The 25,740-nt window shown below is 44.0% G+C and overlaps 1 protein-coding gene across 8 annotated transcripts in view; it reads left to right on the forward strand.

The window, feature by feature from the left end:
• Window positions 1–24,681, forward strand: part of PTPRU (protein tyrosine phosphatase receptor type U) — a 112,934-nt gene extending 88,253 nt beyond the window's left edge. For all 8 annotated transcript variants that reach the window (XM_075264464.1, XM_075264467.1, XM_075264468.1 and 5 more), the window contains 5 exons: window positions 1,259–1,399; window positions 2,433–2,558; window positions 23,497–23,648; window positions 23,733–23,868; window positions 23,971–24,681. In XM_075264464.1, the coding sequence (XP_075120565.1) occupies window positions 1,259–1,399; window positions 2,433–2,558; window positions 23,497–23,648; window positions 23,733–23,868; window positions 23,971–24,033 (618 nt within the window). In that variant the 3' untranslated portion in view covers window positions 24,034–24,681. The remainder of the gene's footprint in view (window positions 1–1,258; window positions 1,400–2,432; window positions 2,559–23,496; window positions 23,649–23,732; window positions 23,869–23,970) is intronic.
• The last annotated feature ends 1,059 nt before the right edge of the window (window positions 24,682–25,740 follow it).

Below are 25,740 nucleotides of genomic sequence, written 5' to 3' on the forward strand. Positions count from 1 at the left end.
AGCAACAGTTACATCTTTTGAAGGATAAACTTTCCAGAAAAATTCTAAAAATATGATCTATGCATTAATTTGGGGGATCTTGTCTTGAGGGACATATTGGGAAAGCAGCCTAATGAAATATACAATCTGTTGGTTTCTCTAAAGTGTGTGGGTAGTTTAAAGTGTTGCTTCCTCTTTATGTTTTTATTTTTTGCTATCATGTAGAGAGGTGATTGGTGAAGAATTTTGTAATATGACTTCTAATATAACTGTAATATCATTTTTTTTAATAGAAAACAGGCTGGAAAGTTCCCACTAGCATTACTCTGAGCATTGCCAGGAAGATTCTGTCCTGTACACATGTACTCAATGCATATGTTGAGTTGTATCATTTGGCAAAGGGGTATGGTCTCTTCACATGGCAGTATCTCTGGTTTTATATAACCTAGAAAAATGGTTCTGGTATCACATGAAAGCTGACTGGAGATATCGCTAGTTAAAAACACAGTCGGGAATGGGATTTTTTTTTATATGCAGCATGAACTACTGCATATAAAGCTCAAATTCCCAACTGTGTCTTTTAACTAGTGATATACTTACAGCTAATACTGCATTGTTGGCAGAATATGAAGGCAGATCATTTCATAACAATGGAGATACAGACATTTGCAGTAACCCTACTCTGCATATTCACCATACAAATAGATACAGACTTTCCCTATTAACAGCATAGCTAGAGTTCTGCAAGGGAGAATTTTAGAGACTATTTTTTTATTTTATTAAAATGAAGTTAGGCTAACTAAGTATATTGCAAAAATGTTCAGCCAACAACTGCCCCCCCCCCCCAACATATTTTGCACTTAATATAATCAGCCTCTGTAAACATGGATGTAGATTTTATTGGGACAGACCATACAGCTGCTATGGAGCCCACGAGAAGGGAAGTTCTAGATCAGATTAAGCGTTTTTCCTATTGTCTATGTGCAGGGTCTCCTCTCCCCACAAATATAGCTATGCTAGAAAATATTGCAGACTAGGCCAAAGGTTTGTTTGTTTCTCATTTCCTTAACTGGACATCTCAACAAAACATCTGGATGTCTTGAAATGGCGCAATGTGTTTTCATGAATTATCACCAGCAGAGGACATATTATTATTATTATTGGGGCCCTTCTCTGTTTTACAGGGAAACTTTCAGTTTTTACTTGAAATAACAATCCATTTGACAATGATCTATTTTTATAGCAGCATGTCCTACAATTGTATTTTGCTGTTTTTCAGAGTTACAAAAGAGGTTCACATGTCATTGTCACAGTACACCCACTGCAGAACACAATTACTGACTTTTGGAGACTGGTATATGACTATGGCTGCAGCAGCATTGTTATGTTGAATCAGCTGAACCAGTCAAATTCTGCCTGGGTAAGAAAAATCTGTTTTACCAATTGACTAGTAAATATATTGCATATTACCTATATCTTAATGTTGCTGATTACCAGACCAATGCACTGAATTACATTTAGAAGCTGAAAATAGCAAAAGAGAGGCTGGTTGTAGTTTTGAAGTTATTTTGGCTTAAGGCTGTTTAGGCATAGGGATGCTAGTATGTAGTATGTATTTTATTAACGCTATTACTGTCCTTGGTGACTAGGGGTTGTATGGTATACACTGTCTATGATGCCTGTAAATGAGACTTCTCTTGCAAGGTATACATTCACTGTAGTGCAGGCCTTAAAGGAGTTTTCCCATGAGCATAGCCATATGTAAATTTGTAGACATTTAGAAGTAACGCTAGGTTCACAATAACAATTCCCATTCAGAGACCGGGTGCAGATGTGAACCTAGCCTGAAACACATTTTACATTTGGCTAACCAGCTGTGGAACGGTCTGTACAGTCACAAATAAATAGCAGAGAAAAGCCCAAGTGACTGTAACATGAGATATAGGAACACTGGATTGTAAATACAGAACAAATACATGCAAACAAGCAGCTAAAACACAAGAGAAATGGCAACCTATGAGCTGCTTGCGGTCTGTGAATAATAACCCATCACTGGGATTGGATATTATTGTGGGATGCAAGGGGTCACTGACAAGTCGTCTTTAAAATGTCTTCTTTTAGTGTGACACAGATTAATCAATTTTCCACTTTTTTTTTGTTTCAAGATAGATTTGTTTTTTCTTTTTTTATTGTTGGAACATTTAACAAATCGCTTAGATTTAGTCAATGTCTTGGTTATCCCATGGAGCATCAAAGCAAATGCAGTGTGGCAAATACATGTTTTCTATAGTCACACTTAAAATCTATACTGGTGCGGGAGATACTGGGGCCCAGTGCAGGCAACCTGTTGCTAACTAAAATACCATAGCATTCATTAGGATCACGTCTTTTATAAAACTTTATTTTTACCTTCTTCACTTATGAATTCCTCTGTTCTATTTCCTAAAAACTAGCCCTGCTTACAGTACTGGCCAGACAATGGTATATCTAGATATGGACCAATGGAAGTGCAGTTTGTGTCTGGTTCTGTAGATGAAGATGTAGTAACTCGTCTGTTCAGAGTACAAAACATCACACGGGTGAGTTATCCAGCACATTTAAGAATTTTGGTAAATGATTGCTTTTTTCGGGGTTTTTTTTGTGATATGCTACGTATATTGATATTTTGTCACAATATTGGCTATCCAGTATTAGTATTTCAGAAAGAGCTCCACTCCCCCTTCTCATATCTGATGGTCATTTAGCCTTTATTCACTTGAATAGAACTGAGCTGAAGCATGACAAAACGGAAGAGGAAGTGGAGCTCTGTCTGGAACAACGTATCCAGTATCTAATAGTGGATAATCTCTTTAAATAAAATATATGATCGTTTTTCTTGAACCTCTATACACAGAGCAATATTTTCTCATTGTATAAAGCTTTATATTTTTTTATGTAACATCGTGTAGATTGAAAGTTGTAAATAATGGGCGGATTTATTAAATCCCTTACACAACAAAAGTGGCGTAAAATACACCAGTCTTGATGGATCCTTCTTCCCCCCAAAATGTCTGTTATTAATTACTAATGTATTTATTTTCCTCATGACTGGAAGTATGTGTACACAAAAAGTGTTTTGTTTTTTTTTGTTTTTTTTTTAAGATGACATTTTTGCAGTATGTAGACTCTGTTTATACTTTTGCTGTGGTTTTCATTTATCACAGATTACAGGTTCCATCAGTCATTGTGTGCCTGGTTATTAATATAAGTCTATAACGTGGTACTTGTAGACTTGTTGAGTGAAGGCTTTGACTAGTCGCATTCAATATTGCTTAGTATTGTAAGTTGTGTCAAATGACAGGCCATGAAGAAAATGGCTGGATAATGGCAAATTAATGCATATTCATTAGCAGAAACCTGATTCATGAGGATATCGGTATGCAAAATACACATCATTCTGGTTTTGCTATGATTGATTTGTAGGTTGTGTGTAACTATTTGTGTAAAGACTTACAAAGCGGCATATTAATACCCTGTAAAGGTAGTCTACCACCTCCCTCAAGTATATTCAACCGTCACCATTGTGGTATAGAGCACATTACAGTGATGATATACAATGTGACATACATAACAAAAGTATGGTGTTTATCACAATAATGTGTTCTGTAACATGGCAGTAATAGTTGAAGATGCTTGAGGGTGGAGGTAGAATCCCTTTAAAACAGGCTATTGAACACAATGAACTTTGTAATGTATTTTTTTTGTGAAAGACAGCAGGTGCATATACTGTGTAGACAATGAAATGGATTCTTATTTCTATTGACCAGTGGAGCACTAGGGAGCCAGTCCCACGCTGATCAAATATCGTTGGCCAACGCTTAGGATAAGTCCTCAGTATTAAAGTCTTAAAAAACCCTGTAATGCTCATGCTCGGCCTGAACCTGTCAGGTAACTTCTGCTTCCCTGTCTGAGAGAAAGAAATAAGAAAGGGAGAGAAACTGGGCTCTGATGTATAGGTTTATGTGATTTGGAGCAGGATTTCTGACTACAAAGCAGGGTAAATCCTGACAGGACTCTTAGGAGATGGAGAAAGCTGTCAGTCACTGCGTGTGAGTGGGGTAAGCATGGCTAAATAGCCACACTGCCGATATCCTAAATATTCTTACACACTAGTCTGTTACGGATGATTATGTCCTCCATAAGGTGGCATATTACATACTGCTAGGAAACTGTGTAACTGACTGTCGGGACTTGCGGTGGAGGAGTGGGTTTGCAGCATGGCCGCGCTACTGCCACCGCTGGTTTTCTTCAGCGGCAGTAGCGCGGCAATCTGCAGGCCCCGGCAGCTAAGACAGTCCCCGGCATCTGCTGTAATAGACCGGCGGATGCCGGGGAGTGTCTTAGCTGCCGGGGCCTGCAGTATTGTCACACTTCTGCCGCTGAAGAAAACCAGCGGTGGCAGTAGCGCGGCAATCTGCAGGCCCCGGCAGCTAAGACACTCTCCGGCATCCACCGGTCTATTACAGCAGATGCCGGGGACTGTCTTAGCTGCCGGGGCCTGCAGATTGCCGCGCTACTGCCGCTGAAGAAAACCAGCGGTGACAGTAGCTCGGCCATGCTGCAAACCCACATTCAGACTATAAGACGCACCCTCATTTTCCTCCGAAATTTGGGGGAAAAAAAGTGTGTCTTATAGTCCGAAAAATACGGTAATAATAATAGTAATAATAATGTAACAATAATAATAATAAATACATAAACATGGGGGACTATGAAGGTCATGGTACCAGTAAAACCAAGACAGTTTGTGTAGAATCACTTACAATAATACATTTACTAGGAATAGATAGTGTATATATAGTGCTGAAAATATGAAAATACAAAGGACCATAGCAGAATGTCAAGGCCGGTGAACACCTAGCACAGTAATCTTACAAAGAGGTCCTAGAAATGAAATCGAGTAGAAAAGAACATCTAATACCAGTCCATGCTGTGTAGTGACATCGCTAAATCACCTACCACACCGTCGTATTTATTTATTCTCGACCTGATCCATGGAAGCACTTTACCATAGCAAGAGAGACACGCACTGGGTCTCTGATCTGGTTTCCTTTGGCAGAACATTGCTTATAATCTGTTGATTTGGATTTTACAACATTCACAGGCCCTATATACTTACTTATCCTTGTTCGACATGTATTGGTGCCTTTACAGACATGCCTCTTCCTCCTCCCCTCTGTAGGTGGTGCCGGACCAAGAGGTCGAACCTAAGGGCCCATTCACATGGGCACAGAGGGGGCAGATTATGGCGCGGAATCCACGTCATAATCTGCCCCCTCACAATGGTGGCCTATGTAGAGCGCTAGCGCTTTCTGCCCTTTCCTTGCCCTTTCTTCAGGCGGATTCCGCGGCTTGTTGAGCCGTGGCGTCCGCCTTGCGGCAGCAACCTCCGGAGTCGGCCCATTCATTTCAGCCTGCTCTGGAGAGAGGAGCCGCAACTGTCAGAAGCAGCGAAAGCCGTGGCAGGCGGATATTGGCCGGAGAGTGACGCGGCTCCCCGGTGCCAAAATCCGCTCTTCCATCACCCCTTATGAACGGGGCCTTAGGCAGCATCACCATACCCATCGCTACCTGATTGGGCGTGATGGTGGAGCTGTCCTATGAAGAGGCTGAGTCTTTACCTTATATACCCCTTGCTCTGTGCACACTGTACCATTGCCTATTTTGGTTTACTAGAGTACACTTCATTCCCCTGATGAACCGGCTGTCTATGATGGGGTATCGCATAGGGAAATGTACTTGTTCTAGGTAGATGCACCTTGTTAGGCAAGGATGAGCTGGCCAGTGCTAGTCATAATCTGGGATCTGCTTTGAGCAATATTAGAGTATGCTCTTTTCATTGAAATTGGTTTGACCATAGGGACACATTAAACTAAGCATAGGTGTCTTCACATTTGTAATCACTATGAAAAGGGTAAAAAGTAGTCACTGTGCTGTTTGTTATCATGGTGTGTGCCACACTCAATGTGGAAATGGAAAGAAGGTTAAGGAGAGAGTTGTCTCAAGAGATTAGAAAGAACATTATAGACTATCATTATAGACCATCTCCAAGCAGCTTGATGTTCCTGTAGCTACAGTTGCAGATATTAGTCAGAGGTCTAAGGACTGTAACTAACCTCCCAGGACATCGCCACATTCATGAGAAATTGCATATATTATTGGTATATGATTGGTAACCAAAGAGCCCAGAATAACTTCGAAAGAGATTACTGGTGAACTCCAAGGCCAAGATACATCACTGTCAGATCACACCATCTGTCACTGTCTTTGCCATAGTGGATCTAATGCAAGATGATAAAGGAGTAAACCACTGGTTAAAACAAATATAAAAAAAATAAACTTGAATTTGCCAAAATGCACATTGAGAAGCCACCAAGCTTCTGGGTGAATGCTCTATGAACATATGAGCCAAGACTGGAGATTTTTTTGCAAATATGTTTTGTTCAAAGATGCAAAATGAAACATACAAAGAAAAGAACATTGCATCTACTGTGAAACATGGAGGAGTCTCTGTTGTGTTCTGGGGCTACTTTGCTGCATCTGGCAAAGGGTGTCTTGAATCTGTTCAGGGTACAAGGAAATCTCAAGACTACCCAGACCTTCTGAAATGAAATGTGCTGCCCAGTGTCAGAAAGCTTTGTCTCAGTTGCAAGTCATGGGTCTTCCAACAGAATGATGAACATCCCAGAACATCGAAGAATGGCTGAGAGTGAAGTACTGGATTATTCTGAAGTGGACGTCTATGAGCCCTGATCTAAATCCTAATGATGATCTGTGGTAGGAGCTGCAATATTCAGTCTGGAGAAGACATCCTTCAGACATGAGACAGCTGTAGCAGTTTACTCAGCAAGAGTGGACCAATATACATGTGGACAGTTGCAGAAGAATCATTGAGAGTTACAGAAACTGCTAGGTTGCAGTCATTGCCTCATAAGGTTGTACAACATAATAATGAAGAAGACCGTCATTTTTGTCCAGGCAGTTTCATTAGCTTGTTTTTTTATTATTTTGTTCAACCACATTTCTAAAGCAATCTCTGATTTTCATTACTTGATTTTTAGTAAATTCACATTTATTAATACTTTTACATAGTATGTCCATCAAGTTCAAGCAGTGACCATTATGGGGTTTTCTTTCTTTATAACAGAAGGGTACCAACAATTTGGTCCAAGTGTGCGTGCATACTGTCTTACCAGGATAGAGGCTTGTGCTAGTAGGATTCTGCTTTACGCACATTTTAGGACATTGAAGCTTATTCAAAAGCTCACCCCTTTATTCAGACCACTTTTTTCTGTGTTCAATTTTAAGTTTATTAACTATCCCTTTTGAGAAGACCACCCTCTAGAAGACCACTCTTTAATGCAATTTTGGAGGGTACTCTCAAAGAGAACACTTTGTATTTGTTCATTTGCACGCTTGTGATTGACACTTTCAGCCAGTGTTTGTGTAGCACTTAAGTGAAATTTGCATGCAGTCAGTGTTGTTGTTACTTCAGATTTTCTCAGCATTTATCTGTCTTCTTGACTGCTTGACATGTAAGTTCGATTAGCGCATTGATTTTCTTTGGGCTGCGCCTGATTATTTTTTTTGATACGGCGCTTGTGGAAGTCCGTTGTGGTAGAAGCTTAAATAATCACTTGTGGTGTAGTCTTATAGGATCATATTCAATGCGCTATCATTTTGCTTGCAATTGGAATAAAATATATCTATAATCTGTATAGGGCACATGAAAATAGATTTACTGTGGGTTTTAAGGCATTACCAAATCTGTGCATAGCAAAGTCTAATCAGATATATTGTATAGAGGATATGCCCTTCTGAAGGGTTTAAGTGAGAAATTTCTATTAAAATATGTATCTTCTGATTATGAATTGTTAGACAGTAGTATCAGCCAGGCACAGCAACATACAGCAACACCAACATGACAAAATTAAAATTTTGATACCCAAAACTGAAAAGACCACTGGTTTGGAAGTAAAAAAAAAAAAAAAGGGGGGGGGGGCTTTTTTACCCCCCCCTATGTTTCCAAAAATAGCATGTCACTTGTTAAGTGACAAGTAAATTGAACTAAGTTGCGATAAAATAAAAGATTTTAAGCGCCTCCCTTCCAGTCAGGATTTTTTTTTTTATTTTTTTTCTATACGTGGATTGTGAGCCCCCTATAGGGATTGCAATGTACATTTTTTTTCCTATCAGTATGTCTTTGTAGAATGGGAGGAAATCCACAAAAGCACGGTGAGAACATACAAACTCCACGCAGATGTTGATCCTGACGGGATTCGAACCCAGGACTCCAGCGCTGCAGGGCTGCAATGCTAACCACTGAGCCACTGTGTTGCCCCCAGTCAGGATATGTTTAGGATCAAATTTTTCACAAACTGCCAGGTGGTAGACGGTGAGATAAATAGGGATATATGCATGAAGTGCCTATTAATGATAGAAATGCTCAGTGTTACCCCCCTACAGTTCTAAACAAGCCCTGCTTAAACAAAATGCGTCACAGTTCACCCAGACCAGGACATGTTCAGGGACACTGTCACTTTAAACAGTTCTAATTCAAGAGAATTTTATAAGAATCTTGGCTTTAAAAGAACACCAAGATTGTGTCTGTAGCCCACATAAATATAGAGAAATCACTGGTTAAAGCAGAGTGCATATACTCACACCTTCACTTTAACCAATGTGCAGTTGAACACGAGCAGCTGACGGTGGAGGTAGAGGAGAGAATAATTTTACTTTTCTCCTATACCTATCCCTCCTAATAACCCAGGGGAGTGGGGTATATGGATTTTTTTTTGTTCATGATATCACCTCCCACATTATCAATCAAAACCATATTTGTCATTTAACCCCTTATATTTGGTCCATAACTTACCCCTTCACCCTCTAAAAAGTAAAAATAGACCCCCCCCTCCATTAATGAAATTAAAATCTAAAAAACACACAATTGGTATTACCACTTATGTAACAACCCCTAGAATAAAATGAGTGTTATTTATACAACATGATAAATGCCATAAACCTTAAAATGTGGATGCCAGAATTCATATTCTGATCATCTCACCTCTCAAACAGTAATAAGTAGAGATGAGCGAACACTAAAATGTTCGAGGTTCGAAATTCGATTCGAACAGCCGCTCAATGTTCGTGTGTTCGAACGGGTTTCGAACCCCATTATAGTCTATGGCAGGGGTAGGCAACCTTTTCTGTTCGGCGTGCCGATTTAAATTAAAAAATCAAAGATGAGGTCCTCGGAGTGCCGGTCAATAATTGTAAAGCTGACGACGCCTACACTAAAGTCATATAGCACAAACCGCAACACAGGGGTGCTGTCATACTGCGCTCCCAGCCACATGCGCTTACCACTATTTGCCTGGATACACATGTTCTTTTCCTTTAGAAGCAATGTAAGTACATGCATAACCCACAATTAGTGGTAATGTATGTGACTGGGAGCAGAGTGAGGTCATACCTGTAAAGAGCTGACACACAATGTACCTGTATGCTCCATCCAGTCCTTGGCCGTTAGTAACTTCAGTTTTCTGTAAGGGAGCGTTCACACTACCGTCGGTGTCCGACAGCTAGTGTCCGCTGCTAATGTCCGTTCAGAATCTTGTGCGGATATTAGTATCGGACACTAGCTGTGTCTGTGACATTTTGCATTGATTTAAATGGACATTGGGTGCATTCGTTTACTGTCCATGGGTGTCCTTAACTGTCTGTTCCCAAAGATGTCCGACTTTTCAAGCGGACAGCAAAACCCGATATGTAGGTTTTTCTGTCCGCTTGAAAAGTCGGACATCTTTGGGAACGGACACTTAAGGACACCCACGAACAGTAAACGAACGCACCCAATGTCCATTTAAATCAATGCAAAATGTCACAGACACAGCTAGTGTCCGATGCTAATGTCCGCACAAGATTTTGAACAGACATTAGCAGCGGACACTAGCTGTCGGACACCGACGGTAGTGTGAACGCTCCCTAAGTGAAACGCAGATTAATTTGTCACTTTTAGTTCCTGGTGGTGCAATAACAGCAAAACCCCAGCCAGGAATTAATGGGTGTCACACTTACAACAAAATGAATGCACTGGTGCCCAGGAACTGGATTTGGCTATAATTGCATCTAGTTACAGTGTCACCACCCAATAGAATCACACTAAGGCTGAGGCCCCACATTACAAAAATGCAGCTATTTTATTGCAGATTTGGCTGCGTTTTTCTTTCCGTCAAAGTCAAGAATGGCTAGAAAAGGAACGGGAAATATATAGGAAGCTTCTTATACGTCTCCCTCCTGCTCAATCTGCTCCTGGTTTCGGCTCAAAAAAAACCCAGCAAAATCTGCAACAAAAAAAAGCTGTTTCTGCAATGTGGGGCTTTAGCCTAAGGCCCTCACGTTGTTGGAACACAGCTTTTTTTGTTACATATTTTGCTGTGTTTTTCTGAGCCTAAACCAGGAGTGGATTGAGCAGAAGGGAGACGTATAAGAAGCCTCCTATATATTTCCCATTCCTTCTGTAGCCATTTTTAGCTTTGGTTGAAATAAACCGCATCAAAATCTGCAACAAAAATGCTGCATTTCTGCAACATGGGGCCTCAGCCTTACGACTCCTGCATACAAATGGCACGGATGTGGTTTCACTGACCTATATGTTAAAAAATGAATTGACAGGGCTGCAAATACAGACAGATATAGGGAATGTATAGGACAGATATAGGGGATGTATAGGACAGATATAGGACCTGCTCCATAGTTTTCAGTTATTCAATTTGGCCCAGATACACAGCCACAAAAAGAATGGCTGTATATATGGGTCCATTGAAATATATAGGTCTGTACTTTATCTGCAGTTGTAGATAAAGAGTCTGGTCATGTATATTGCAGGTTACAACTCAATGTGCCTCATATTAATAGCAGTTAACCCCATCATGTCCCTCACATTAACCCCCTGTGTGCTTTACATAAGGGACACTGATATGTGAGACATATGGAGGTAATAAGTGAATATCTTCATTATATAGGTCCCTTATTAGTACCCCCATATGTCTCACACATCAGTAACCCTTATGTGAGCCACACAGGGTTAATGTGAGGGGCATGATGGGGTTAACTGTTATTAATGTGAGGCACATGGAGTTACTAAAACAAAAGTAATAACCCCAAATGCCTGACAGTAATGAGAATAGTTAGTATCACACACGTACCTGGTGTTCTTTTTACTTTCACTTTGCTCCCCTCCTCAGGGCTGCAGATGGCAGGAGCTCCTCACATGTAGCAGCAGGTCCAGGGAGCCCTTATCCTGTGCAGTGAGAGGCTGACCTCTGATTGGTGGGCAGTGAGAGAAGGGGGCGTGTCCTACACCGCAGCTCTACCAGAGCACTACAAGGACGCTCTCTCTCTCAATTTTAGTGTGAAGTCTCAGGCTGGCTGCCGTGCCAGCAAAATATGCCTCGCGTGCCAGTCTTGGCACGCGTGCCAAGGGTTGCCGACCCCTGGTCTATGGGGAACATATACTCGTTAAGGTGGAAACCCAAATCCGTGTCTGGAGGGTCACCAAGTCCACTATGACACCACAGGAAATGATGCCAACACCTCTGGAATGACACTGGGACAGCAGGGGAAGCATGTCTGGGGGCATCTAACACACCAAAGACCCTCTATTACCCCAACATCACAGCCTAACAACTACACACTTTACACACTCAATACCACCTCTCTGACAGTAGGAAAACACCTTGAAACATGTGTATTTGGCACTTGCAGTGAGGAGAGCTTGTCACCAGCAGTGAATTTGGCCCTTGTAGCAAGTTGAGGTTGGCACCAACATTTGTTTTGAAAATCAGGGTGGATTGAGCCTCTAACCAGCAGAGTTTGGGCAAATTCATGGTGGAGGGAGCCTCTAAAAACCCCAGTTTGGACCAATTCATGGTGGAGGGAGCCTCTAAAAACCCCAGTTTGGACCAATTCATGATGGAGGGAGCCTCTAAACAGCCCAGTTTGGGCAAATTCATGGTGGAGGGAGCCTCTAACCAGCCCAGTTTGGACCAATTAATGGTGGAGGGAGCCTCTAAACAGCCAAGTTTTGGGAAATTCATGGTGGAGGGAGCCTCTAAAAAACCCAGTTTGGACCAATTCATGGTGGAGGGAGCCTCTAAAAAACCCAGTTTGGACCAATTCATGGTGGAGGGAGCCTCTAAACAGCCCAGTTTGGGCAAATTCATGGTGGAGGGAGCCTCTAAAAACCCCAATTTGGACCAATTCATGGTGGAGGGAGCCTCTAAACAGCCCAGTTTGGGCAAATTCATGGTGGAGGGAGCCTCTAAAAAACCCAGTTTGGACCAATTCATGGTGGAGGGAGCCTCTAAAAACCCCAGTTTGGACCAATTCATGATGGAGGGAGCCTCTAAACAGCCCAGTTTGGGCAAATTCATGGTGGAGGGAGCCTCTAACCAGCCCAGTTTGGACCAATTAATGGTGGAGGGAGCCTCTAAACAGCCAAGTTTTGGGAAATTCATGGTGGAGGGAGCCTCTAAAAAACCCAGTTTGGACCAATTCATGGTGGAGGGAGCCTCTAAAAAACCCAGTTTGGACCAATTCATGGTGGAGGGAGCCTCTAAACAGCCCAGTTTGGGCAAATTCATGGTGGAGGGAGCCTCTAAAAACCCCAATTTGGACCAATTCATGGTGGAGGGAGCCTCTAAACAGCCCAGTTTGGGCAAATTCATGGTGGAGGGAGCCTCTAAAAAACCCAGTTTGGACCAATTCATGGTGGAGGGAGCCTCTAACCAGCCCAGTTTGGACCAATTCATGGTGGAGGGAGCCTCTAACCAGCCCAGTTTGGGCAAATTCATGGTGGAGGGAGCCTCTAAACAGCCCAGTTTGGGCAAATTCATGGTGGAGGGAGCCTCTAAAAACCCCAGTTTGGACCAATTCATGGTGGAGGGAGCCTCTAAAAAACCCAGTTTGGACCAATTCATGGTGGAGGGAGCCTCTAAACAGCCCAGTTTGGGCAAATTCATGGTGGAGGGAGCCTCTAAAAACCCCAATTTGGACCAATTCATGGTGGAGGGAGCCTCTAAACAGCCCAGTTTGGGCAAATTCATGGTGGAGGGAGCCTCTAAAAACCCCAGTTTGGACCAATTCATGGTGGAGGGAGCCTCTAAAAAACCCAGTTTGGACCAATACATGGTGGAGGGAGCCTCTAAACAGCCCAGTTTGGGAAAATTCATGGTGGAGGGAGCCTCTAAAAACCCCAATTTGGACCAATTCATGGTGGAGGGAGCCTCTAAACAGCCCAGTTTGGGCAAATTCATGGTGGAGGGAGCCTCTAAAAACCCCAGTTTGGACCAATTCATGGTGGAGGGAGCCTCTAAAAAACCCAGTTTGGACCAATTCATGGTGGAGGGAGCCTCTAACCAGCCCAGTTTGGACCAATTCATGGTGGAGGGAGCCTCTAACCAACCCAGTTTGGGCAAATTCATGGTGGAGGGAGCCTCTAAACAGCCCAGTTTGGGCAAATTCATGGTGGAGGGAGCCTCTAAAAACCCCAGTTTGGACCAATTCATGGTGGAGGGAGCCTCTAAAAAACCCAGTTTGGACCAATTCATGGTGGAGGGAGCCTCTAAAAAACCCAGTTTGGACCAATTCATGGTGGAGGGAGCCTCTAAACAGCCCAGTTTGGGCAAATTCATGGTGGAGGGAGCCTCTAAAACCCCCAATTTGGACCAATTCATGGTGGAGGGAGCCTCTAAACAGCCCAGTTTGGGCAAATTCATGGTGGAGGGAGCCTCTAAAAAACCCAGTTTGGACCAATTCATGGTGGAGGGAGCCTCTAACCAGCCCAGTTTGGACCAATTCATGGTGGAGGGAGCCTCTAAAAAAACCAGTTTGGACCAATTCATGGTGGAGGTAGCCTCTAACCACCCCAGTTTGGACCAATTCATGGTGGAGGGAGCCTCTAAAAAACCCAGTTTGGACCAATTCATGGTGGAGGGAGCCTCTAACCAGCCCAGTTTGGGCAAATTCATGGTGGAGGGAGCCTCTAAAAAACCCAGTTTGGACCAATTCATGGTGGAGGGAGCCTCTAACCAGCCCAGTTTGGACCAATTCATGGTGGAGGGAGCCTCTAAACAGCCAAGTTTTGGGAAATTCATGGTGGAGGGAGCCTCTAAAAAACCCAGTTTGGACCAATTCATGGTGGAGGGAGCCTCTAAAAAACCCAGTTTGGACCAATTCATGGTGGAGGGAGCCTCTAAACAGCCCAGTTTGGGCCAATTCATGGTGGAGGGAGCCTCTAAAAACCCCAGTTTGGACCAATTCATGGTGGAGGGAGCCTCTACAAAAACCCAGTTTGGACCAATTCATGGTGGAGGGAGCCTCTAACCAGCCCAGTTTGGACCAATTCATGGTGGAGGGAGCCTCTAAAAACCCCAGTTTGGACCAATTTATGGTGGAGGGAGCCTCTAACCAGCAGAGTTGTGGGAAAGCAGGGTGGAGGGAGCCTCTAACCAGCAGAGTTGGGGGAAATCAGGGTGGACGGAGCCTCTAACCAGCAGAGTTGGTGGAAATCAGGGTGGAGGGAGCCTCTAACCAGCAGAGTTGGTGGAAATCAGGGTGGAGGGAGCCTCTAACCAGCCCAGTTTGGGCAAATTCATGGTGGAGGGAGCCTCTAACCAGCAGAGTTGTGGGAAAGCAGGGTGGAGGGAGCCTCTAACCAGCAGAGTTGGGGGAAATCAGGGTGGAGGGAGCCTCTAACCAGCAGAGTTGGTGGAAATCAGGGTGGAGGGAGCCTCTAACCAGCAGAGTTGGTGGAAATCAGGGTGGAGGGAGCCTCTAACCAGCCCAGTTTGGGCAAATTCATGGTGGAGGGAGCCTCTAACCAGCAGAGTTGTGGGAAAGCAGGGTGGAGGGAGCCTCTAACCAGCAGAGTTGTGGGAAAGCAGGGTGGAGGGAGCCTCTAACCAGCAGAGTTGGTGGAAATCAGGGTGGAGGGAGCCTCTAACCAGCAGAGTTGGTGGAAATCAGGGTGGAGGGAGCCTCTAACCAGCAGAGTTGTGGGAAAGCAGGGTGGAGGGAGCCTCTAACCAGCAGAGTTGTTGGAAAGCAGGGTGGAGGGAGCCTCTAACCAGCAGAGTTGTGGGAAAGCAGGGTGGAGGGAGCCTCTAACCAGCAGAGTTGGTGGAAATCAGGGTGGAGGGAGCCTCTAACCAGCAGAGTTGGGGGAAATCAGGGTGGAGGGAGCCTAGTATTAGCAGAATTGTGCAACGCTTATGGTGGATGAGTATGAGGATGCGGAGGAATTGGAGAGGTTGAGTACAGACATGGAGTTTCATGTTGGGGTGCTTTACACAGGTGGGCACAAAAATGAAGGCTCTATCCAGTGGTGGTTCATTTTTATCAAAGTGAGCCGGTCGGTACTCTCAGCTGACAGACGGGTGCGCTTGTCAGTGATGATGCCACCGGCTGCACTGAACACCCTCTCAGATAGGACGCTGGCAGCAGGACAGGGCAGCACCTCCAAGGCATATAGGGCAAGTTCAAGCCACAGGTCCAACTTCGACACCCAATACGTGTAGGGCGCAGAGGGGTCGGAGAGGACAGGGCTGTGGTCGGAAAGGTATTCCCGCAACATGCGCCTATACTTCTCACGCCTGGTGACACTAGGACCCTCCGTGGCGGCACTTTGGCGAGGGGGTGCCATCAAGGTGTCCCAGACCTTAGACAGTGTGCCCCTCGTTTGTGTGGACCGGCGAGAACTTGGTCGCCTACTGGAGGAACTGCCCTCCCTGCCGCCAACGTCACATGCTGGAAACATCTCCATCATATTCTGCACCAATTGCCTGTGGCAAGCATTGATGCGATTGGCCCTCCCCTCTACCGGAATAAAAGACGAGATGTTGTTTTTATACCGGGGGTCAAGGATAGCAAAGATCCAGTACTGGTTGTCCTCCATGATTTTGACAATACGCTTGTCGGTTGTAAAGCACCCCAACATGAACTCAGCCATGTCTGCCACAGTGTTAGTTGGCATGACTCCTCTGGCCCCACCGGAAAGTTCAATCTCCATTTCCTCCTCATCCTCCATGTCTACCCATCCGCGCTGCAACAATGGGACGATTCGAAGTTGCCCGGAAGCCTCCTGTATCACCATCACATCATGGGACAACTCTTCTTCCTCCTCCTCCATTAAACGCGATGAAGCGGACAGATGTGTGGACCTACTCTCCAGCTGTGACGGATCGGATGCAATCCCTGACTCCTCTGTGTGATCTGAGTTATCCCTGATGTCAATCAGGGATTCTCTCAGAACACACAAGAGCGGGATTGTAAGGCTCACCATCGCATCCTCAGAGCTCACCCTCCTTGTGGACTCCTCAAACACCCGTAGGATGTCACAAAGGTCTCTCATCCATGGCCACTCATGGATGTGAAACTGAGGCAGCTGACTTTGTGGCACCCTAGGGTTTTGTAGCTGGTATTCCATCAAAGGTCTCTGCTGCTCAACCACTCTATTCAACATCTGAAACGTTGAGTTCCAGCGTGTGGGGACGTCGCACAAAAGCCGGTGTTGTGGCACATGCAGGCGTTGCTGGAGAGATTTTAAGCTAGCAGCGGCTACTGTCGACTTGCGAAAGTGGGCGCACATGCGCCGCACTTTCACCAGTAGCTCTGGAACATTGGGGTAGCTCTTTAGGAAACGTTGCACCACTAGGTTGAAGACGTGGGCCAGGCATGGAACATGTTGGAGTCCGGCAAGCTCCAGAGCTGCTACCAGGTTCCGGCCGTTATCACAAACGACCATGCCTGGGCCCAGGTGCAGCGGCTCAAACCATATTGCCGTCTCATCGAGGAGGGCATCCCTCACCTCGGAGGCAGTGTGCTGTCTGTCCCCCAAGCTGATCAGCTTCAGCACAGCCTGCTGACGTCTACCAACGCCAGTGCTGCAACGTTTCCAACTCGTAGCTGGGGTCAATCTAACAGCGGAGGAGGAGGCGGTGGCGGAGGAGGAGGCGGTGGTGGTGGAGGAGGAGGAGGAGGAGGGGGGGGGGGGTGTTCTTCTCGTGTCCCTGCCAGGAATGTTAGGCGGGGAGACGAGGTACACCGGGCCAGTTTGGGAAGCAGTCCCAGCCTCAACTACATTCACCCAGTGTGCCGTCAGTGAAATGTAGCGTCCCTGTCCGCATGCACTTGTCCACGCGTCGGTGGTCAAGTGGACCTTTGTGCAAAGCGCGGAACTAAGGGCCCGCCTGATGTTGAGTGACACGTGCTGGTGCAAGGCGGGGACGGCACACCGGGAGAAGTAGTGACGGCTAGGGACGGCATAGCGAGGTGCCGCAGTTGCCATCAGGTCCAGGAAGGAGGGAGTTTCAACAAACCGGAACGCCAACATCTCCTGGGCCAGCAGTTTAGCGATGTTGGCGTTCAAGGCTTGCACGTGTGGGTGGTTAGCAGTGTATTTCTGCCGCCGCTCCAATGTCTGAGAGATGGTGGGTTGTTGTAAAGAAGCGCCTGATGGTGCCTTTGATGGTGCAGGAGAAGGAGATAAGACAGGAACAGGGGAGGATGAGGAAGAAGTCAACAAAGTGGCGGAGGCAGATGAAGTGGTGTCCTGGCTCGTCCTCTGGAGTGCATCGCCAGCACAGTCAGCAGTGGCAGTGGCAGTGGCGTGAACGGCAGGCGGCTTTTGTCCTGCCGTTGCTGCCTGCCACTGATTCCAGTGCTTGGATTCCAAATGACGGCGCATTGAAGTGGTGGACAGGTTGCTTTTCTCAGAGCCCCTAATCAATTTCAAGAGGCAAATTGTGCAGACAACACTATATCTGTCCTCGGCGCATTCCTTGAAAAAACTCCACACCTTCGAGAAACGTGCCCTCGAGGTGGGAGTTTTTCGGGGCTGGGTACGAACTGGAACATCTTGGGAGATTCCGGGTGTGGCCTGGCTTCGCCTAAGCTGCTGCCTCTGCCTCTAGCTACCCTTTTTGGTGCTGCACCTGCCTCAACATCCACACTACTTTCCCTGCTTGACATCCCCCCTGTCCAGGTCGGGTCAGTGTCCTCATCATCCACCACTTCCTCTTCCAACTCCTGTCTCATCTCCTCCTCCCGCACAATGCGCCGGTCAACTGGATGCCCTGACGGCAACTGCGTCACATCATCGTCGATGAGGGTGGGTTGCTGGTCATCCACCACCAAATCGAACGGAGATGGAGGAGACTCTAGTGTTTGAGCATCTGGACACAGATGCTCCTCTGTTAGGTTCGTGGAATCGTGACGTGGAGGGGCAGGTTGAGGGACAATGAAAGGAGCGGAGAACAGCTCTGGGGAGCAGGGACAGTTGGGGTTATTGTTCTGTGAAGCTTGGGAATTTTGGGAGGAAGGAGGACAAGACTGTTGGGTAATAGGAGGAGAGGAGGCAGAGTCTGACTGGCTGCTGGACAATGTGCTGTAAGCGTTCTCTGACAGCCATTGCAAGACCTGTTCCTGGTTCTCGGGCCTACTAAGGTTTGTACCCTGCAGTTTAGTTAATGTGGCAAGCAACCCTGGCACTGTGGAGTGGCGCAATGCTTGCTGCCCCACAGGAGTAGGCACGGGACGCCCTGTGGCTTCACTGCTACCTTGCTCCCCAGAACCATTCCCCCGACCTCGCCCACGGCCTCGTCCACGTCCCTTTCCGGGAGCCTTGCGCATTTTGAATTCCCAGTTAGAAATTGGCACTATATACCAGTAGCAAAAATTGTGGGTGCACGTTACCCCAATATATTCTTTGAATTCCCAGTGAGACAATGGCACTATATACCAGTAGCAAAAATTGTGGGTGCACGTAACCCCAATATATTCTTTGAATTACCAGTCAGAAACTGGCACTATATGGCAGTAGCAAGAAATGAGGGTATTTGTAACCCCAATATATTCTTTGAATTCCCAGTGAGACAATGGCACTATATACCAGTAGCAAAAATTGTGGGTGCACGTAACCCCAATATATTCTTTGAATTACCAGTCAGAAACTGGCACTATATGGCAGTAGCAAGAAATGAGGGTATTTGTAACCCCAATATATTCTTTGAATTCCCAGTCAGACAATGGCACTATATACCAGTAGCAAAAATTGTGGGTGCACGTAACCCCAATATATTCTTTGAATTACCAGTCAGAAACTGGCACTATATGGCAGTAGCAAGAAATGAGGGTATTTGTAACCCCAATATATTCTTTGAATTCCCAGTCCGACAATGGCACTATATACCAGTAGCAAAAATTGTGGGTGCACGTAACCCCAATATATTCTTTGAATTACCAGTCAGAAACTGGCACTATATGGCAGTAGCAAGAAATGAGGGTATTTGTAACCCCAATATATTCTTTGAATTCCCAGTCAGACAATGGCACTATATACCAGTAGCAAAAATTGTGGGTGCACGTAACCCCAATATATTCTTTGAATTACCAGTCAGAAACTGGCACTATATGGCAGTAGCAAGAAATGAGGGTATTTGTAACCCCAATATATTCTTTGAATTCCCAGTCAGACAATGGCACTATATACCAGTAGCAAAAATTGTGGGTGCACGTAACCCCAATATATTCTTTGAATTACCAGTCAGAAACTGGCACTATATGGCAGTAGCAAGAAATGAGGGTATTTGTAACCCCAATATATTCTTTGAATTCCCAGTCAGACAATGGCACTATATACCAGTAGCAAAAATTGTGGGTGCACGTAACCCCAATATATTCTTTGAATTACCATTCAGAAACTGGCACTATATGGCAGTAGCAAGAAATGAGGGTATTTGTAACCCCAATATATTCTTTGAATTCCCAGTCCGACAATGGCACTATATACCAGTAGCAAAAATTGTGGGTGCACGTAACCCCAATATATTCTTTGAATTACCAGTCAGAAACTGGCACTATATGGCAGTAGCAAGAAATGAGGGTATTTGTAACCCCAATATATTCTTTGAATTCCCAGTCAGACAATGGCACTATATACCAGTAGCAAAAATTGTGGGTGCACGTAACCCCAATATATACTTTGAATTCCCAGTCAGACAATGGCACTATATGGCAGTAGCAAAAATAGTGGGTGTATATAGCCCCAATTCTATTGCTAGGGGACTTGCAGTGTATTTCTGGGGTGAAGGTGGGGGGGGCACACCGTTGGAACGGGTATCGGGGGTATATATAGGGTATACGGGAATACACTGTCAGTGTATTCCATTCAGGATCCTGGGAAAGCTGGGTTGCGGCGATTGAGCCCGTCAGTGCCACGTTACACTGACAAGCTTCTCCCTGGAATTTAGCTCTTATAAGAGCTGTTGGTTGTCTTCTCCTTCCTATCCTAGCCTGTCCCTGCCTACCCAGAATCTAAGCCCTAGCTAACTGGACGGAAATCTCCATCCCCGGTGAATTGCAAGCTCAGAATGACGCGAAGCTGGGCGTCGCTGTTCTTTTAAATTAGAGGTCACATGTTTTCGGCAGCCAATGGGTTTTGCCTACTTTTTTCAACGTCACCGGTGTCGTAGTTCCTGTCCCACCTACCCTGCGCTGTTATCGGAGCAAAAAAGGCGCCAGGGAAGGTGGGAGGGGAATCGAGTAATGGCGCACTTTACCACGCGGTGTTCGATTCGATTCGATCATGCCGAACAGTCTAATATCCGATCGAACATGAGTTCGATAGAACACTGTTCGCTCATCTCTAGTAATAAGAAATGATCAAAAAGTCTCATGTACCAACAAAACACAAGGTCTTTTACAGCTTCATTGAAGTTTAATGTAAAAAGGTATCAACGTGGGAATGTAGAGAGGGATAAAATGTTACTGGTTTAAGGCTAAAATGTTAGATCGCTAAAGGATTAAAACCCACATAAGGCATCAGAGTTATGTGCCAGTAATATTTATTTGAGTCATAAATCTGCTATAAAAAAGCGACAATTTCAGAAGGGTCTTTGCAATTTTAATGTGACTGTTTGGAGTCAAGCCTATAAAATCATGGACACGTACAGACATGGTCAACAGATTCTGTGTACAACAATACCGCCAACATACCAACACTCACACAGAACGCCATGTAATAAAACTTAATGCTTTACGTACATCACAAATAGTTAAAAAATATATACAGTGTTGGCGAAAAGTATTGGCAACCCTGCAATTCTGTCAGTTAATACTCATTTTCTTCCAGAAAATGATTGCAATCACAAATTCTTTGGTATTATTATCTTCTTTTAATTTGTCTTCAGTGGAAAACCACAAAAAGAATTGTCAAAAAGCCAAATTGGATATCATTCCACAGCAAACATAAAAAAGGGGGTGGACAAAAGTATTGGCACTGTTTGAAAAATCATGTGATGCTTGTCTAATTTGTGTAATTAACAGCACCTGTTACTTATCTGAGGCACCTAACAGGTGGTGGCAAGAACTAAATCACACTTGCAGCCAGTTGAAATGGATTAAAGTTGATTCAACCTCTGTCCTGTGTCCTTGTGTGTACCACATTGAGCATGAAGAAAAGAAAGAAGACCAAAGAACTGTCTGAGGACTTGAGAAGCAAAATTGTGATGAAGCTTGAGCAATCTCAAGGCTACAAGTCCATCTCTAAAGACCTGAATGTTCCTGTGTCTACCGTGCGCAGTGTCATCAAGAAGTTTAAAGCCCATGGCACTGTGGCTAACCTCCCTAGATGTGGACAGAAAAGAAAAATTGACAAGAGATTACAAAGCAAGATTGTGCGGATGGTGGATAAAGAACCTCGACTAATATCCAAACAAGTTCAAGCTGCCCTGCAGTCCGAGGGTACAACAGCGTCAACCCGTACTATCCGTCAGCGTCTGAATGAAAAGGGACTGTATGGTAGTATACCCAGGAAGACCCCACTTCTTACCCAGAGACATAAAAAAGCCAGGCTGGAGTTTGCTAAAACTTACCTGAGAAAGCCAAAAACGTTTTGAAAGAATGTTCTCTGGTCAGATGAGACAAAAGTAGAGCTTTTTGGGAAAAGGCATCAACATAGAGTTTACAGGGAAAAAAAGAGGCCTTCAAAGAAAAGAACAAGGTCCCTACAGTCAAACATGGCGGAGGTTCCCTGATGTTTTGGTGTTGCTTTGCTGCCTCTGGCACTGGACTGCTTGACCGTGTACATGGCATTATGAAGTCTGAAGACTACCAACAAATTTTGTAGCATAATGTAGGGCCCAGTGTGAGAAAGCTGGGTCTCCCTCAGAGGTCATGGGTCTTCCAGCAGGACAATAGAGACAGAAGGATTCAGCAGGCCTACACCCATAGAAGATCTGTGATGAGTTCTCCAAGGTGTTTGAAACAACTTATGTGCTGCGTTCCTTCAAAAACTATGTGCCTAGAAAATTGATGCTGGTTTCAAGTTGAAGGCTGGTCACGCCAAATATTGTGAATTTATTATAGGACAAAATAAAATATTACCACTTCTATTTTTAAAAGCATTCTTACTTTGCATTATTTTTTTCACACCTGCTCAAAACTTTTGCACAGTTCTGTACACCATGTGTCACTGTATTTATTTTTATTGCATTTTTTTTAATTATATTTAAATAATTCATGAATAACTGGTTTACTTATTGATTTATTTATTCATACGTGGGAAAATTGTCTTTTGAAGCAGCTATTTATTATTGCCTCTGGCATGGTGGTATAAGCATATATTGATGTCAGACCTTGGGACCATTATTAGACTGATAGCACAGGGGTGAATGCACTGTCAGGATCCTCTTCTCTCTGTCATACATCTTGGATACAACTGTCACCATTGACCATGGAATAGAAGTGGCTAAACTTTTGCATATGAAGTTATCACTGATCCCAACAGTTGTGGCAGAAGCCTGAGTTGTGTATAGTAGCCAAGTTCCCATCATGATCTTTTAGGTATCCTGGGCAGTACCCAAGAGACAATGATGACAGATATTTCCATCGCAGTGTAGAAGCTAGCACCTGGCCATGACGGAGATATGTTATTTGTCATGAACAGGTTAAAGAGTTGGGTATTGCAGGAATTCACACGCGCTATAATATCAGTAAAGAATGAAGCTAGAATAAGGCATTGCAGTAGCAGTTCTCTCTCCTGTTGGTGGTTTATACGTTGCACCACTTTTATTCCTCAGAAACATTCTCATAATAAAGCAACACAAATTATAATAAAGATTACAAAGATTATAAAGTTTATGTTTACTGACTATGTATGTAGTATAAACGCATAAAACCCAACATTTCACTTGAAGACGTTGGCATAGAGAGATTAGTGGTTATCCATATACAGCTTATTGTGTTTTCTTCCTCTCAAGAAAGAATACTATTCTCTGTTATGTAAAACATCCACTCCTGCCAGCAATGTCAAGTAGATTGGGATCAGTAGCAAATTGTATTCATTACATTCATCATTCAGATTCCCATTCTTAAGTGTTACTGTGCTGTGACTCAAGAACATGTGTATTATTCTTGTAGGATGAACATCTCCTGGTTAAACACTTCCAGTATCTCCGATGGTCTCCATACAGAGATACTCCAGACACCAAAAGATCCTTCTTACAACTCCTATCCATGGTGGAACAGTGGCAGGAGCAGAACAGAGAACACAGGACCCTTATACACTGTCTGTAAGCATCCATACATCGCAGCCTTTCCTCTCTACATAAATCTGTTCATTTTTGTAATATTTGTTCTGCACACGCTTTTTACAGGAATGGAGGAGGTCGGAGTGGAACATTTTGCGCCTGTGCAATGCTGTGTGAGATGATTCGATGTCATCATGTGGTTGATGTTTTCTATGCTGTTAAAAGTTTGCGGAATATTAAGCCAAATATGGTGGAAACACTGGTAAGGCAGCAGGACCTTGTTTAGCAATGACAAAGACATTTATTTTATCTCTTTCATCCAGCCATATTACCAATCATGACATCATATTCTTTCTCTTAACAGGACCAATACCGGTTTTGCTACGAGGTCGCCCTGGATTACCTAGAACTGCATGATGCCAGATAGCATCCAACAAAACAGTATTTGGGTAACACCCCACTGCCTATGCCCTATGAAACATGAGACATGTGCCAATCACACATGTGCCAATTTCTACTTTGTGGCCAAAATGTAAAGTGACTTGAGTCAGCGCTCCTAACCCAGTACAAAGGGCTTCTCTCTGCTGTCTCAGTGTGAAGTGGAAGTGATACCAATCAATGCCTGTACATATTTATAGCTGTACATATCAGCCTGATTATGGAAAGCATAGCTATAAAATTCCACCCCATAACATATCTTACTTGTGATGTATAATCATATGAAATTTCCATATGCAAATCCATGCAAGTATCAGAGCCATTTCTTAGTGTCAGTGGAATTTAAGGACACCTGAGCTGTATATAAGAGATCTTCAGCTTTCAGCTCTCTGTGTGTGATTTTATACTAGGTGGGAGGGTGACAGCAATGGGGTAACCTGCATCAGCTAAAAGGCTAATGTGTCTCTCTGTATATGTAATGGACGTCCCTATGTGATCCTCTATGCCACAATATACACTGAGTATCATCGTCATCACCACTATTTGTATATAATGATAAAGGATGTACAAACCCCACAAGTAATGAAGGGGTTTTTAATGCTTTGTTGTACTCCAATAAACTGCTTGTTTTTTATTAGTTCTGTATTCTGATAACTGGATGAGGGCTGGGAGACGATAAAAGGTCTCTAGTGCTTGAACATTAGGATGAATAAATGTGCGAAGGTTTACTTTGTGACATAAAGCACGTCTCATTTATGTTTTTACATTGCAAAGAGTTGAGAGGTATGAGTGCGGTTTCCTTTTATTAAAAGATAATAGGCGCCTCTCCCCTGTGACATGATTTATTTGGAGAAGATAAAGGGTTGATGTCTGTATATTAGGTAGAGATGACAAGTGTGTTCTTCACCTGTACCTTGGGGACAGTTCCTGTATATCTGTATACTGTGTGTGCATATCTATCTATCTATCTATCTATCTATCTATCTCTATCTATCCATCTTTTTGTCTGTGTATGTAAATAGATAAATATATAGATATGATCTGGAAATAACCTACAATGTAGTGACTATATTGTGCATCATGTGCCAGGGTCACAAGGAAGGGGACAACTGTTCTCTAGGTCTGCAGTAGTTTATATTTTGTGCCTCGCAGGGATGATTAAAAATAATTGGACAGACAGATACTTGGTCATTTGTCCTTGTGTCAGGGGACAGGGCAGACTTCATCTGCAGTGCTCCGAATTTTCCACTATTTTACTGATGATTCGGCCGCCCCTGGACAGGGCCAGAGGTCGGTATCTTGTCAAAGGAAGAAGCAAAGACTTATAATAACAATCCTGGAAGTGATTACCTTCCTCAGTAGCAATAAAATGAAACACTTTCAACTGCCCTTTCTATTAGATATACATGATGAAGATCCAGATGTCATATTGTTTCCTGCAAAGAAACAGATGGAAGAGATGCTCGCAGCCACAAACTACATGTCTACTTTAATGTTGTTATCTGGGACTAAATAGGATAACCGTAACTAAAAACAGTGACTTTTAAAGATACAGTAGTGTATAAGTATTGTTTACAACAAACGGCTTAAAAATTCTTGCAAGAAAACACTTCGGATTTATTACATGTGAATTGTCTTATGTGTCAGATTGAAGTTGCTGCTTTTGTCCACTATAGAATACCAATGCAGTTTTGTC

This window comes from Leptodactylus fuscus, chromosome 2, assembly GCF_031893055.1.
Source record: "Leptodactylus fuscus isolate aLepFus1 chromosome 2, aLepFus1.hap2, whole genome shotgun sequence".
Classification (NCBI taxonomy): Eukaryota; Metazoa; Chordata; class Amphibia; order Anura; family Leptodactylidae; genus Leptodactylus; species Leptodactylus fuscus.